The sequence below is a fragment of the Arvicola amphibius genome, chromosome 3, assembly GCF_903992535.2.
Source record: "Arvicola amphibius chromosome 3, mArvAmp1.2, whole genome shotgun sequence".
In the NCBI taxonomy this organism is placed as follows: Eukaryota; Metazoa; Chordata; class Mammalia; order Rodentia; family Cricetidae; genus Arvicola; species Arvicola amphibius.
The window spans coordinates 128,789,373-128,805,205 of record NC_052049.1 but is presented as its reverse complement, the minus strand read 5'-3'; the positions used below and the strand labels follow the sequence as shown (position 1 = coordinate 128,805,205).

General features: G+C 46.9%; 1 protein-coding gene across 1 annotated transcript in view; it reads left to right on the top strand.

Annotated features, from left to right (window-relative positions):
• Thsd4 (thrombospondin type 1 domain containing 4) overlaps positions 1 to 15,833 on the top strand; it is a 573,246-nt gene that overhangs the window by 109,919 nt on the left and 447,494 nt on the right. Inside the window, exon 5 of the mRNA XM_038322684.1 lies at positions 15,262 to 15,709. Coding sequence (XP_038178612.1) covers positions 15,262 to 15,709 — 448 coding nt within the window. The remainder of the gene's footprint in view (positions 1 to 15,261; positions 15,710 to 15,833) is intronic.

The window sequence follows — 15,833 nt, the reverse complement described above, 5'->3', positions numbered from 1 at the left end:
TTTGGCAAGCTTCACTAGCTTCCAGACAGGGCAGACAGGACCACGCCTCCATCACAGGTTTTCTTCATCCATCCGCATCTCCCCCTGACTGAGCCCTGGCTGCAGGTAACAGTCATTTGTTCTCCAGATCCTCCTTTCCGTCCCCTCAGTTGTGAGCCATTCATATTTTTCTATTTTTAACTCTGGGGCAATATGTTATTTCTGTCCTGAGGGATCCAGGAGCTGTGGGCTCCCTTCATGTTAGAGAGGAAGATCTGCTGTTAGTTTAACTTGACAGAACAGCCCGCTGGTTTCCTGGCCCTCCCTGGATACCAAGGGAGTTTCATTACATGGTACAGGGGTGGGGTGAGGCTGAGGGAGTCTTTCAGAAACCACATGGCAAGGAGAAGGAAAGTATCTTATCTGTGTTTCTTTTTTGAGAAACCATCTTTGGCCATGCTGGGTAGGTAAGGAGAAAACAGGTAAATATATTTGCCGTGTAAGCTTCGTGTTTTGTTGTCGTTTTTCTCTCTCTTCCAAGTAAAGAGTTGTTTCTGTTTCTGAGTCAGGAATACCACGTGGTCCTTGAGTTGTTTGACAAGAAGTTACCTGTGGATGCTAAGCAGATAAGCACTTTAATGCGCTTTGGTTTCTAGAAGTGAGACCTTAGTCCTCAGTCTGTCGCAGGGCTGGGCTCTCCTGTGTGTACATTTCTGCCTGTAGGTTAGGGAAGATTGGAGCCAGATCTTGACGTTGGGCTCCACTGATCTCAGACAAGCCTCCAAAGATTCCTTGTTCACCCCTTGTGGCGTTTTGGTAAGTGTCAGAAGTATTCCATTAGTTATCAGAACACAGATCACATTCGCTGTATTGAACCCTCTCCAAGCCTTTCTGAACTGATTCAGGAAGAGAGATACAGCAGACCCTGGAAAAAGCTTGCCTACAATATTTGTGATCCAGAGGATGGGGATCCTGGCTTAGAATATGGAACCCTGGGGCTTCGGGGCACGCCTAGTGGTAGTCTCAATTGCCCACATTAAGGATGGAGGGGAATTTCCTGGCGTTTCCTTCATTGGCACTGCCTGCCGGAGCCTGCATGTGCTGCTGATCTGTCATAGCAATGGTGTGTTAAATTAGTCTCGACCTCCCTGCGACACTGAGCTGAGTAAAAGATGGTCATACTGTCTTGCCACAGCATAGGGCAGGGTGGGACTTGAGTGCAGGGGTCCTGACCCTGGAAAACCTCTGTTCCCACTGCTCACAGTGTGCCTGCAGGTGACATCACCACAGGAGAGGCATGCAGGGCTGGCTGCCATAGTTACTGTATAGTTCAGCCTTCTGTTGGTGCTTGTAGCCCCCAGGGTTTTCAGGTCCTTGCTTTCTTATCAACATCAAAAGCCCTCCTCTGCAGTGGAGTTCTTTGTCTTGTTTCCTTTAACAAGGAGCAGCAGAACACTTCACAGCCAGTGGCAGCTAATTCTGCACAGGGGGCTGAATAACCCTAGTCTCCCCCAGGAGACTAGGGTCTGTAAATGCTTACTTATTTGGAAAAGGATCTTTGCAGATGTGATTAGTTTAAGCATCTTGGGACTGGGAGATAATCCTGGATTATTCAAGTAGTGGGGTTTTTTTGTTTTTTGTTTTTATCAGTTTTGCACTTACTGTTTTAAGTCAGCATACAAAGCAATGGGTTCCATTATGACGTTTTCATACACATATGTCAATAGACACTGACCTTAATAGGAGAGGAATCGATTGTAATGGTGGGGAAGAGAGGGTGGCTTCATGGGACTTCAAAGTAGATGCCACGTTTGAGTATGTAAAGGGACCAGCAGAAGGGGAGTGGAAAGGAAGGGGAAGGACAGTGGGGGAGGGGACTTAAATGCATTTTTGAGTCCCTGTAAGAATGGGCAGTAGGAATTTGATAAGCAGACATGAGGACAAGGTGGTATGGAGGCAGCATGGAAGTCGAGGATCCTGCTCTTATAGACTGAAGGGATCTGGCCCAAAGCCAGAAAGAAAATGTCTTCAGCACCAAAATGAAATGGACTGTATGCTACACTCTTTGAGGACCGGGGCTGTGAAGGGTGTTCACTGATTCTGTGGGAGTTCTCCAGAGCGGCTGAGGCTCTGGCTTACCGTTACAGTGCTCTTGTCTAAGCCACTCACATCGCCTCCCTCTTTTTATAGGATGAGAAGCATTCTGTGCTTAGATAGATAAGTGACAAGTTCTGAGACCCAGAACATGCTTTTGTGTGTGTGTGTGTGTGTGTGTGTGTGTGTGTGAAAGAGAAAGATCTCTGCTTTCCCAGCACTAGAACTATAAACACCATGCCTTTGGGGAAGGGTGTTATTTGTTTGTTTGTTTTTAATGAGGGTTCCAGGCTTGGATCCAGGTCCCCTAGATTGTAAGGCAAGCACGTTAGTAACTGAACTATCTCCCCAATCCAAGCCCCTGTTCTTAACTGCTGAGATCCTCTGCCTGCTCCAGACTCTGCTGTAGCTGCCTGGTCCAGGCCAGGCCAAGCCCCCTGGGGCCTATGTTGTGCCTTCCAGACACACAGTCTTTTCTTCAGTCCCTCATGAGCCTTTTCCTTGTACAAACATCTGATCTTCATGAGCCCCTGTGGATACAGCAGCAATGGGCAGACATTTCCCTGGTCCTCAAAGATTGTAGCATACAGTCCATTTCATTCTGGTGCTGAAGACATTTTCTTTCTGGCTTTGGGAGAAACAAAATTTTTTTTTAATTTTTCTAGTACCCTCTCTTCCTAAGTCATTCATGTCCATTGTTTGCTATGAATATGAACTTGGCATTTAAAAACTGTAGCAACTGCAGATGCTCATGTTCCTTAAGAGCTTATCAGTCATCCATTCAGTAACATTCATTAATAATAAATTATATCTGTGCACCACAGAATTACCAGCTTGGCAGGCTGATTCATATCTTGTAGCCTCGGTTTACTCATTTATGAAAAAGAGACATAACCTATCTCACTGTTTGCATTGCTGGTTAAATGGTGTCACACGCACAAAGCACTGGCAGGTGGTTTGCTGTGACAGCTATTTGAATACTACATATATTATTTAAGTGTACTATGCTAAGTAATTTTAGAGATCAGGTAAAACTCGAGGAAGAATCTCTGTCTCATTCACTGAACTAAGAGTAGAAGATACACACCATTAAACTAAAGGGAGTCCTTTAATGCAAAGAAGAGTCATAATTATGTGTGATTTTCTTCCTCATATTTCTAATGAAGAAAAAGATGAAGTGATATATGGTAATTGGACACACAGAAAATGCTGTAAGGGGCTGGGGGAGATGGCTCAGTTGGTGAAGTGCTTGCCTGGGTCCATTCCCAGAAGCCATTTAAAAATTCTAGGTGTGATGGTGAGCCCTTGTCATCCATATCAATGACAGGAGAGGAAGCAGAGATGGGAGGACATCTGGGGATGACAGGAGAGCCAGCTTCACCTGGCAGTTCTTGGGCAGTAAGATCCTAATACAAAGGAACAAGGAAAGAGGAGGAGGAATAAATGATACTCGGGGTTATCCTCTGATCTCCACATACATAAATACATATGTGCACTTGCATACACACACATGCACACACATACAAACACAGAGACACACACACACAGATAGTAGCATACAGAGTGGGAGAGACATCAAGAATCCAAGGGAAATAGCTTTGCTTCCTATGTGAGCCAGTCACGTAAAAGATGCTCAGAAAACGTAATTCATGGAGAAACCATAATTCATGTTAGAATCATTATCATGGTTGTGTTAATGAATTCAGCAGAACTTGCAGAAAATCAATTTTAAATTTTCTTCAGGCTGCAGAGGGTCAGCAGCAGGGACAAGGGGCACTGTTTGAGAGGCCCCAGGAGAGAGGGTTTAGGAGCCAGTGTTCACTCAGTATCTGCCCTGACCAGGCCCTTTGCCCCACAGGTAATCCCATTCAGTTCCCCTTAAAACCCTTGTAGTCCCAAGAGCCACTGGAGCTCAGATTACAGCCCACGTTGGCAGCAGCTTGGACTCCCAAGAGGGCTTCTCTTACTCATACTAGAAGAATGAATGCATTCACTGTTCTTTCTTGCAAAGCCATTCCGCAGCTCTCCTCCCCGTGCCATGTGTGACACTAAGCCTCTGCTGTGGCCCCCACATTTGAGGTCAGAGGCTCTGTCTTTAACCTTCAGAGCAATACAGTCTTCATGGGAACCGGCAGTCGGGAGTAGCCGCTGCAGCCATGCCTGTGCTCGGCTCTTCCTGGGAGTGATTTCACTGAGTCTACCAGATGGATGGGGCATGGTTGTCTCTCTTAGACTGCTGGAAAGAGGAGCCCCGTGCAGGGGCTTGCCCATGGTTACACAGGTCATGAGGGACCTAGCAGGCCAGGCTGATGGGATCTCTGGGCTCTTCCTACATCCTGCGCTACCATATTTGCTTGAATGTCTCTCTTGCAGAGCTTCACTGGTTCATTTCTTGCTTTTGTGGAAATCCCAAAGGATGTCTCTTCCTCTGGTCCAGGTCATTTGCCCGGTGGGAGGACACACTGCCTTACACTCTCACGTGCCCTTGTTTAGTGAATACTGTTTGGCTCTAAGTGCCGTCTTTGCTGCTCTTTGATCATTGATTGTTCTGCTATGTGGGAAATAATTTCTCCTAATGCCCACTTGCTTGTCCTTATTTCTTCGCTTTGAGTCACATTGAATAACACACCTTCAGAGCAGTCTTGGAAGCCCAGGGTCCCTCAGGTGAGCATCGTGCGTGACTTGCTCTTAGGCACGTGGCTGATTTTACAACATGATTCTGGAAAAGAAGATGTTTACAGTCAATGTCTGGAGTTGGGGCTTCTTCTCAGGAGGACGGGGTTTATTCTGAAGGTTGTTCTTTTGTTTATGTTGGAGGTGGTAGTGCGTGGGTTCCACCCTGTGAACTTTACCCACTCAGCAGGCAGTGGATAAGTCTCCAAAGATAATGTCTTCTTAAAACTTGGCTTTCTCATGCAAGAAAAGAGGGCTTTTAAAGTCTGAGTCCTGGAGCTAGAGAGATGCTCAGCAGTTGAGAGTACTTGTTGATCTTCCAGGGGACCCTAGTTCAGGTTCCAGTACCTATGTTAGGTAGCTCACAACTGTCTGTAACTTCAGCTTTGGGGCATGGCATCCAGTGCCCTCCTTTATCCCCTTCAGGTACCTGCACGCTTGTGCCATGCCCACATACAGAAATAAAAATAAAATCTTAAAATACAATAAAAACATAAACTTGGAGTCACTCCAGAACCACCTTTCCTCCACTTCTGTTGCCTGCGGTCCTTGGCTCCTGACTTCTGCGAGCTTCCCAGGGTAATAGCTTTCCTTTGCCTTTGGTGAAACACACCCATCACCCCACAAGTCTCCCCCTCCCTCCCCGCCTACATAGAGTGTTGGGTGAGGGGACCCTTCTTTCCTGCAGGCTCAGAGCAAGCCCATCAGCTGACTCTCACTCTGTTTTTTTTACCCCAGTCATGGGGAACAGAGGCAGATCCGGTCAAACCCTCATCTTGGGTTTACTACACAGTAGTCAGCCAGGAAAGTGGTGGTTTTCATCATCTTAATTTGTATTTCATGGAGTGGCCAGAGTTTTGCTTCTTATCATTTGTAGACGCCAGATATTTTATTGCCCAGACCCACCCTGGCAGGAACTACAGTCTTGTGAACTTCTAAAAGGACATCTGCACTCAACCCAAACCGTTTGCTCCAAACCGCTTTGAACTCCGGCTGCACATGGTCTCCCTTCTCCTTTGGCAGGTGCTGGAAAAGGAACAGGGAGCTTCAGGGAAAATCAGGCTCTTCCAGCCCTCGGCCACAGACCCCTTCCTGCGCAGCCTGCTTCAGATAACAGCTTTGGAACACACATGTTTCTGGTCCTTGTTTCCACTCCCTCTTAGCTTCCTTCCTGTAAGTTGGAACTCTGAGAACTTTGTAGATAGCCGCTGGTCACCGGTCTAGTCTTGCTACCTCCCTGGTCTTCCACGTAGGGGCTTAGGGCTGCTTTGGCTGCTTTACTGGAATGCAGAGCCTTTGGTCTCTATGAGTCACAGGCTTTTTTGGCCCATTGGTTAGAGATGCTGAGCATTTAAGCTCTTTGCCTCTCGCATGTGTTATTTTAGCAAATATTTAGAGTGCTTTCTGTGTCAGACTTGGGACTAGCTTGGGGATTATACATACTGGATAAGCAATGACTGAGCATGGACCTGCAGAAGCTAATGGTGTATGAGGAAGCTTGATCTTGACTTACCACTGCCCAGCCATACACAGGCAACGGTGCACGGGCTGTCTCTGAGAGCATCCACTATGAGAAAAAGTTGACCAGGAGCCCATGTTCATGTTGGACCTAGAAGGTTGCACTAGTGTCTGAGTGTACCAATGAGGCAGACTTCCAACTGGAGTCTGGTTGTTTGAGCCCTGGTTTGATCCACTGTGGCTGGGGTTCAGGATATGGGAGGAGCTGAAGACCAGAGGGTAGACCAAGAAGACTGGGGACGAGCGATGAAGGGCATTAGATAGCTACAAACCCAAAGTCCTCCAGATTTCAACATTGTTCTCTAGCCAGAGATGAACCACAGATCGGTTTTGTTTGTTTGTTTTGTATGTAACTTTGTGCAACACACAGTGTGTGCTTGTGTGTTGCAAGTATACCTTGGACGACCCATCCATCATTTATTATTATTATTTTTGAGACAGAATCTTCATGGGGTTTTGAGTGCACTGATCCAACTAGACTGGCTGACCAGTATGCTGGTTCTTACATGGGTGCTGAGGATCAAACTCAAGTCATGACATTTGGAAGGCAAACATTTTATTAACTGAACCATATCCTCAGCTCCCCTAAAAGGGGTTGCACATAGAGGGCACTGTGTCTTACTACCACATCACAGTCAGCCGCCATGTTGGCAACAGACTTTCCACAAAGCACGCGGTTCTCTGTACTACCCAGGCCTTCAGACTCAGGCTTCAATCTCTGGTTGTTGCCTCTCAGTTCCTCTCTTACCTGCCTGCTACACAGACTCACACTCTCCTTGAGTTTGGAAGGATGATTCTAAGGCCCTAACCCCTTCTCCGTGGTCTGTGGTATAAGCTATACTTTTGTTCTCTGCAGCCTAGATGTTGGCTCTTTAACTACACAGCCCATTCCTAAAGATTCCTTTCCCCTTGTGATAATTTTACTTTGTTTCAAGACAGGATCTCAGATTGTAACCCAGGTTCCCTGGAACTCACTACTGTAGCACAGGCTGGCCTTGAACTTTCAGTAGTCCTCCTGAGGGCTGGGTTTACAGTCTGACGCCACCATGCCCTGTTTGCGGTATCTGGTTCTTTGGTGTTGCAGTCCTCTCTCTTATTCTGGAAATGAGTTCTGGGAAAGAGAAGGCGTTACTAAAAGAGATGCGCTGTCTGATCCTCAGACCATCCCTCCTGCTAGAGTACCAGGATGCTGTGGGTTCAGCAGACCTTGTTTCTTGTGCATCTGCCAGCACTGAGAACAGGTGTTAGAGGTAGTTGCTAATGGCGCGCGCGTGCATGCGTGTGTGCATGTGTGTGCGCGCGTGCATGTGTGTGTGTGTCTATGCATGCGTTGTTGTGTGTGTGATTGTGTGTGTGTGTGTGTGTGTGTGTGTGTTTGAGATATCTCTGGTAGCCCAGGCTGACCTCAAGTTCACTACGTGGCCGGAGATGACTTTGGACCCCTGTCCTCCTTCCCCCACCTCCCAATTGCTGAGATTACAGGTGTGTGCAATCACCCCTAGTTTTTGCAGGAACCCAGGGCTTTGTGTGTGGTTAAGCAAGCTGTCTGCCAACTGAGCTATAGTTCTAATCCCTAAAAACCCTTAAAATGGATTTTGTTTCTAAACTGTATGTCTCTGTTCTTTGAGGCTTTCGTACTTGTATACAGCGTGTTTCAATCCTCCCTATCCTCCTTCTTCCTCCAGCTCCTCCAGATGTCCTCAGAAGTGATGTCTCCAGAAGTCCCCCACCCAACTTCATAGCCCATTTGCTTTTCTTTTTATAATCATTGCATCTAATTAGAGCTGCCTGTCTGAGCATGGGTGTAGGCCATTCGCTGGAACATGGACAACCTACCAGAGGCCACACCCCCAAAGGAAAAGGACTTTCTCTCTCAATTGCAGCCTCTAACTGCCAATAATCCGAGGCTAGGGGTGGGCCCTCCTGAGCCCTGCTCCACCCACACTGGAATTGGCTATGGCTTGGTCTTGTAGAGGTGTTGTGTAGAAAGCACGGCTCCTGTGAGTTTATGAGAGCTCTGCCGTGTCCAGAAGGCATCAGTACTAAAAGCCTTCTGGGTTGTCCTGATGAACTGTTGAGTGATGGTCACCACTGCAAATCCCCTTTCCCTCCTGCTTCTCCTAGCTGCAAGGACCATGTGGAATGAGGAGAGAGCAGGAAGGGGCTCGTGTGTATCTCGAGCCAGGAGTAGAGGCAAGCTTCAGATTCAGCATCTCTGTATTTGGGTGTTTGTGATACATAGCATCATTTCCGCATGCTGGAATTTGGTGCTAAGACCAGGGTGCACAGCGCGGGCCTGCTAAGTGTTTTTGCTTGCTAGAGAACAGTGAAAAGTTAGAATATGGCGGGAAGGACCCCTTCTACTTCTGTGGGCATTCTCTAATGGACACAGTATGGGCTGTATTTTCAAAAGAATCTGGGACAGCGCCTTCCATCCACCCTTACTTACCATAGTCTGCTCCCTTGATCATTCTGTTCCCAAGCTCCTTTGCTGTCTTCTCTGGGGAAGACTTATTTCTCCTCAAAACTTGACTACTCTGTGTGCAAGAAGTGTTATTTCTCTGACTGTGGAAAACCCTGAACATCCCCAGCAAAGCCATGCCACTTTGGCACACTCGGGGCAATAGAGCTCTTAGGTGGCCCCTCTGCAGAGGTCCCATCTCCCTTGACCCTCAGACTTCCTGAGGCTTCTTGAAGGTGGCAGTCACAGGGGTTGTTACTCTCTGGGATGTTGGGTCCTTGAATGTGATTAATGTTAGCACAGCTGAGGGGCTGGGCCTCTTGCAGGGACCTACCTGACTGAGCTGTAAGGGGAAAGAGAAGAGAAATAAACATGGAGAGTGTAAGAAACATAAACAGTTCTGCTTCCCAAAGGCCACTCACTGCCTGTTCTTTGCTATGCTTGGAACTAAGAGGTGGCAAGCCATCTATTGGTTACAAGTGCCTGTTAGCCTTGCCTGAGTGGCTCTTTAACTAAAAAGATAGTCATGCAAGATTGGAATTCTAAATTCTTCAGGCCTTTCAAAAGAAGGGTGTGTGTGCATTTGCATATTTCATATGTGTGCATATACACATGTATGACCTGGGTGTTATTTCTTACTTGGCATCTATCTATCTATCTATCTATCTATCTATCTATCTATCTATCTATCTATCTATCTACCTATTTCCCTCTTCTTTCTTTCTTTCTTTCTTTCTTTCTTTCTTTCTTTCTTTCTTTTTCTTTTTCTTCTTCTATTTTTTTTTAAAACAGAGTTTCTCACTAGCCTGGAACTTACAAGTAGACCAGGCTGTTTGTTCAGCAAGCCTAGAAGTCTCTATCTCTGCCTCCCCAGTGCTGGGGTTCCAAGCTCACTTCACCATGGACATTTTGACTGTGGGCGCTGAGGATTTAACTTGGATCCTCATGCTTGTAAGACAACCACTTCACTGGCTAAGTATCTGTCCAGCCTATTTTTTCTCTCAGTTTGAGAACAAAGGGTATGACCTTCCTTCCTAGTCCAAGGACCTGCTTCTTCTCTAGGTGTCAGGAAGTTTCCCACCAAACAAAGATATTTGATTTCTACATAGAAGGAGGTAACCTTGTCCTCAAGGCCACAGTTGATTAATACTCTTTAGATAAAATACAATATCCATTTGCTCTTAGTGTATTTTATTACCACTCACCCTTTTGGCTATCTCATATCAAAGAAAAGAAACATGCAGTAAGGAGGCTTGCTTCCCTTGGGTGTTAGGGACTGGAGCCATTCATTTGTGCTTTACCATTTTCAGTGGTTAATTATTATTTTTTAATTAAATTATTTTTTATGTGTATGGTTGTTTTCCCCACATTTATATCTCTGCACCATGTGTGTGCCGTGTCTGAGGAGGCCGGGTCTCCTGACACTGGAATTAGAGAAGGTTGTGGACCACTATGTGGATGCTGGGAATTGTATTCACATATCCTCTGCAAGAGTGGTCAGTGCTCTTAACCTCTGGGCCATCTCTCCAGCCCATCAGTGGTTGGTCAGTGAAAGTGAACCCCCATTGTGTCCTTGTCATTGTGGCAGGAGGTGGAGATAAAGATAAATAAGACCTAGAAGCCTAGCCTCAGGGAGCCTGCACTCCAGTGACTCCAGCAGGAATGTGACCCACTGTAAGAAAAGATGACAGCTCCATGGGGTCCAATGGGAGGTGAAGGAAGGACATATTTTCTGTAACCAGCTGTGTTGGAGTTTGGATCAGGCTGTGTTGCTGAGAAGAACCTCAGTCATAGGTAGGTGTGCATTTCAGGTCCTAGGCTGGGCAGGCAGCATGAGCTGAGGAAACAGTAAAGACCAAGGCTGGGCAGGCCTGGAGAGAAACTGCAGGGACAGTGGCAGGACTGGTCCACTCAGGGCTTAGGGGACAGAAGACACAGTAATCCACACTAGCCAAGCCAGCCGAGATGTGGGCTTCCTGCTGTGAAGCGGGGAAAGTGTGAGAGCCAGTCTACATCTGGGATGGAGTGCTGTAGACAGACTAGCAGTCCCTACGTGTGTTCCCTAGACAAAGAGCAGAAGTACCTCCTGTGGCTTCTTGGAAGTACAAAATCTCAGGCCCAGGTCTGACTTGGCAGCTGGAGCTTCACAGTCTGATGTAGCAGGTGTCCTAGGTGTTCTAGAGAGCTAGTCTATGATGCTGAGCCAAGACTGGGGTGGGCTGCTCCAGATGTGTGTGGCAGTGCCTAGGAGCTACTGTTGAAGTGTAGCCCTCCGCTGCGGCGTGGCTGACACCAAGGGCCTTGTAACAAATGCAGACTCATCACCCCTGACAAATGTTGTGACCCCTAGGAGATTTACTTGCCCCCTCACAGGCTGGTTTAGAGCCAGGCATAGGTGTTGATGATCAGGACTGTGGTGTAGTCAGGATGCTCAAACTGTGATGCCATCTTTATAAATGAGTATGGGTTTAGCACAGGGGTTGGAGTGAGACACAGCTTAACAGCACGGAACATTAAAAAAAAAACAAAAAACATTATCATTAATGGCTAGCTGTCACTTGCCTCCCCTGGGGAGTATCATCTGAAATGTCACATCCTAGTACTTCACTGGGAAGTAACCTAGCTCTGACCCCATTAGGAGTAAACTGAGGCACAAGGATTGAGTAGCTTATTCAATGCCCCTAAGCTAGTTTGATGACCTCTTTTTCACTAGTGGCAGAGCAGAGGTTCTCACTCATGATTCTTGGCATCAGGGTGTCTATCTTAGACCACTGCGGTATTTTAGCTTTCACATCTCTGGTCTCTGAAGTGTAACTTATTGCTGGTTCTAGTTTCATGTCTGTGATAAATACCCTGGCCAAAAGCCACACAGGAGGAAAGGGTTTATTTGGCTTACAGGTCCAGGTGATGATGGTCCATTATTGTGGGGAAGTCAAGGTAGGAAGAAATCCTTATGGGAACAAATAGAAACGAGTGTATCCAAGCTGCCTGCTGGCTTGCTCTTAGCCAGCCTTCTCCACTCCTGCATCGGTCAGGGCCCAGCTTAGGGAATGGTGCTACCCACTGTGGGCTAGATCTTCCTATACTAACTAACAAGACAATCCCCACAGACATGCCTACAGGCCAGGCTACCCTATTTAATTCTGCTCTTCCCTGGCGACTCCAGGTGACTCCAGATAATGCAGAGCTGACAGTTAGAACTAACCAGCACATTGCTTAACTTTTAACAATTAGCCAAAAATTTGTCAAGTGAAATTCCTAAAGGAAAATTCCACAGCTTGGTTCTGACAAGGCTTAAGAATAAGCCAACTTATCATCCCCCTCGGCAGCTGCTGCGTGCTCTCCTAGAAGGGTTAAACAGCCACATGGGGCCCCATGGCCGCATCTGTGCTTATTGTCACAACGCTGTGTAAATTTACCCCGTTCTGCGGAGGCCCCCCGCAAGTGGCCAGATGGTCCCTGTCTTAGTGAGGCAGAGGCCACCCTGAACCACCAAGATTGTTTGCTCTGATGGGTCGCAAGGAAACAAAAGCTGTCCCAGCCAAGTGGGGGTGACTTTGTTGCTGTTACCCCCGCGTTAGGAGTCAAGGGCTCAGAAATCAAATTGCTCACAACCATGTCTGACTTGCTTGCTCGTTGTAATCTGTTTCTCAAACTAAAACTACCATTTAATGCTTTCACATCATTGTCTTTCCAAAGGTAGGGTAGTTTCGGGATATTTTGAATGGCTTTAGAGCATTGTGAAGAGGCTCCCTCCCCTCTCCTCCCACTCCACCACAGAAGACAATGCGATTACGAAACTAGACATTTTTGTGTGTGTGTCACCCTCGGGGTGAGGGTCTGCCTCGGGGAAGACGCTTCCATCGTCATCCATCCCAGCAGCTGCTCTCTGCGGTCCACAAGTGTCATCAAGCAGGCGTGGCTTCATCAGTGTGCGCTGAGTGGGTGACAGACAGCAGCCTGTGCACAGGCAAGCAGACCTTTACCATAGGCCCCAGAAACAGTGGGCTGTTTTTGTTTTACTACCATTGCTCTCTCGTTCTTCACTAACACCAATCATTTCTGATCTTAAATTTTGACCCCTTTGGAGGTTCAGTTTAGTTCAGTTCTCTGACTTTGTTCCTCAAAGCTCTGGATCTGTGGACCAGTGGCACGGACCCTCCTGGGGGATTGTTGGAAATGCAGGGTCTCAGGCTCCATCCCAGATCTTGCAAACTTAAGTGCACCCTTACGTGTGTGTGTGTGTGTGTGTGTGTGTGTGTGTGTGTGTGTGTGTGTGTGTGTACTCACATGAAGAGGCCAGAGGTCAAAGTTAGGGTCTTACTTAATCACTCACCCCCTTACTTTTTTAGATAAAGTCTCTGCATGAACCTGGAGCTCACTGGGCCAGCTAGAGTAGCTGGCCAGCAGGCCAGCTTTTTTGTTGGTACCCTGGGGGGGATCAACTGAGCTTCTCATGCTTGTATATCAAGTACTTTACCAAGTGAGCCCCCTCTGGCCCCCAGAACCTGCATCTCAGCAAGGTCCTAGGCACCAGCAATTGTGAGATGTTCTACCCCAGTTGTCTGGGTTTCTCCATTACCTTCAACTAGAGTCTACACTGAGCACTTACTTTGGGGCTAGATTTCCATTTTGGTAGGCTTTCAGAACTTAAAAAACATACACACTCCAAAATTCCTTCCTTTGCCTTCCTATGATGTCATTCATTTTACCTGGCCTGCCACAAGAAAGAAAGAGGCAAATTGGTTCCAAGTCCTATATGTATTCTAAGACTTACTTCGTAATGGCATCTGTTAAAGCCTCCACCATTAACTGAGTCCCAAGTGTTGCCAAGATTAATTGAGAAATGCCTGAAGGTAAAATAAATACTGCTGCTTAGTTTAATTCAAAACCATATCAGCCAAGAATGGAGGTGCAATTAGTGATAAAGATGTTAATAATTAGTTGTGCTCTGTTAAGTTTTATATTCATGGTTATATAGAGTGGAGAAAGAATTTCCCCAGGAGGGCAAAAATCAATGTTTCACCTTGATTGCTATTTTAATGTGCTTATTTTAATGGGGCCATCCTGCAGAAACCCTTGGGCACATTTCCAGTTTTACATAAATGTAGAATTAATTATTATGGAAGCATATAATTTTAGAGTTGGAGCAACCTTGGCGGTCATTTAATCCAGTTTAGTCATTTCTCAAATAAGAATTGAATGGCTTAAGTCTTTCTGCAGAGCAATGAATGCTGGGAGTCCCTCCTCGAAATGGCTAGGACACCTTCTCAGATCCCTCGGATATGTGTGTTTCCTGTTGCCTCAGAATTTCCCCCAGACACAATGAAGTAGATTATTTCTAAGCTTCTCACCCTGGCCTGCATTCTGCTCTTGTTGCTTTTAGTTGTGAGGTTGGGGTCCTGGAACACGTGCCTGGTTCCCTTCTGGTTTTCTGCACCATTCCTAGCTCTGGGTTGTGGCCACAGTATTTGCATAACAAATTGACATGTTCAGGGCTGAAGAGCCTCTCCTCTTCTTGCAGAGGACCTGAGTTTAGTTCCCAGTGCCCACATCTGGCAGTTTACAACCTCCTGTAACTGCAGCTCCTGAGGATCTGATGCCCTCTTCTGCCCTCCCCCACCCAAGAAAAGTTAAAAGCTAATTAAGTAACTTGACAGGCAGTTCTGGGCCTGGCTCTGGTTTCCCTTTGCAGTGCTGGTACTGAAACCAAGCCTCGTGCACGTGAAGGGTGTCCTCTACCAGGGAGAAGGTTGGGGACAATGCTGCTGCTTTTTTTTACCTGTTTGTTAGGACTGACTGTTTTCCTAGTAGTGGCATGAAATTGGACACGATGGGTGTATTTATACCATAGAAGTTAGCAAATGCTTCAAGTCAGGGCCTTTTGATTTCAAGAAATGCAGTTTAAACATTTATGGGCATAACCACTGCGTATGTATTTTCACAAGGTCTCAGAAGGCAGTGGATCTTTACAAAGTCTAAAGACTCATGCCAGCATGAGGACAACTCATTGTGTAGCATAGGTCCCCTCAGGAATTGTGGGATGGTAGACAGTCGCTTAATCCCTGCTTAACTTTTAAGGTCAAGGCAAGTTAGGTCTCAAGACTATAGTAGAATATCATGGTTTAGGCAAAGCGCCACCTACCCAAAAATGCTCTTTGGATCCTCACGGTCATGGAGATCATGAGAAATTCACAGTTGAGTGAGAAAAACATTCATTATAAGGAAAAAAATGTGAATGGGAAAGTAACTGTTGCTGAAGCTGCAACTATATCATTACAGGTCTCAGGAAGCCCTGTATCTCCCTATGACCTGCAGAAATGCCCACAGTGCAGTGAGCTTACACTGACCACCGCTTGTGATTTTAACTTTGTTTCTAATCTCTCACATTACCTGCAGGTCATCCAACCTCAGTTCGTTCTACATCAGTCTCTAGGGAGCCTATGTTCTGGCTTCCATGATGTCTCTTCTGGGCTCTTGAGTCGCTATAGAAATTCACATGACTCTGCTGGTCTTTGTTGTGTGCCTGTCTTTAGGAGCAGGACCCGAGGTCCCATCGGCCCTGGCAAGTACGGTTATGGGAAGGCTCCCTACATCTTACCATTGCAGACGGATACCACGCATACTCCGCAGAGGCTTCGGAGACAAAGGCCTTCATCCCGGCATTCCAGGTCCCAGGAGGCCTCTGCTTCTAGGCAGGGCTACAGGCCGCCAGCCCACCAGTTCTCCCACAGTGGACCTCTCTACCAAAGTGACAGCGGCCCTCGTTCTGGACTGCCGGCTTCTGAGGCCTCTATCTATCAGCTGCCTTTGACTCATGATCAAAGCTATCCTGCAGCTCCAGGCCTCTACCACAGTACGGAATTGAGCAGCAACAGCGGTGCCAGGCCCCAGGGCTCAGCTCAGGCCTTTTCCCAGCATCTGCGGTCTACAGCCATCTCATGCATTGGAGCCTATCGGCAGTACAAACTGTGCAACACCGACGTGAGTACACAAACCTCAGTCTGTTTTTCTTAATTTCTGGGTAATTGACACCCAGTACATGGAAGATTGAGGGGGCTCAATCTCCTCTTTCTTTTCTCTCCATGTATTCACCCATATGTGTTGC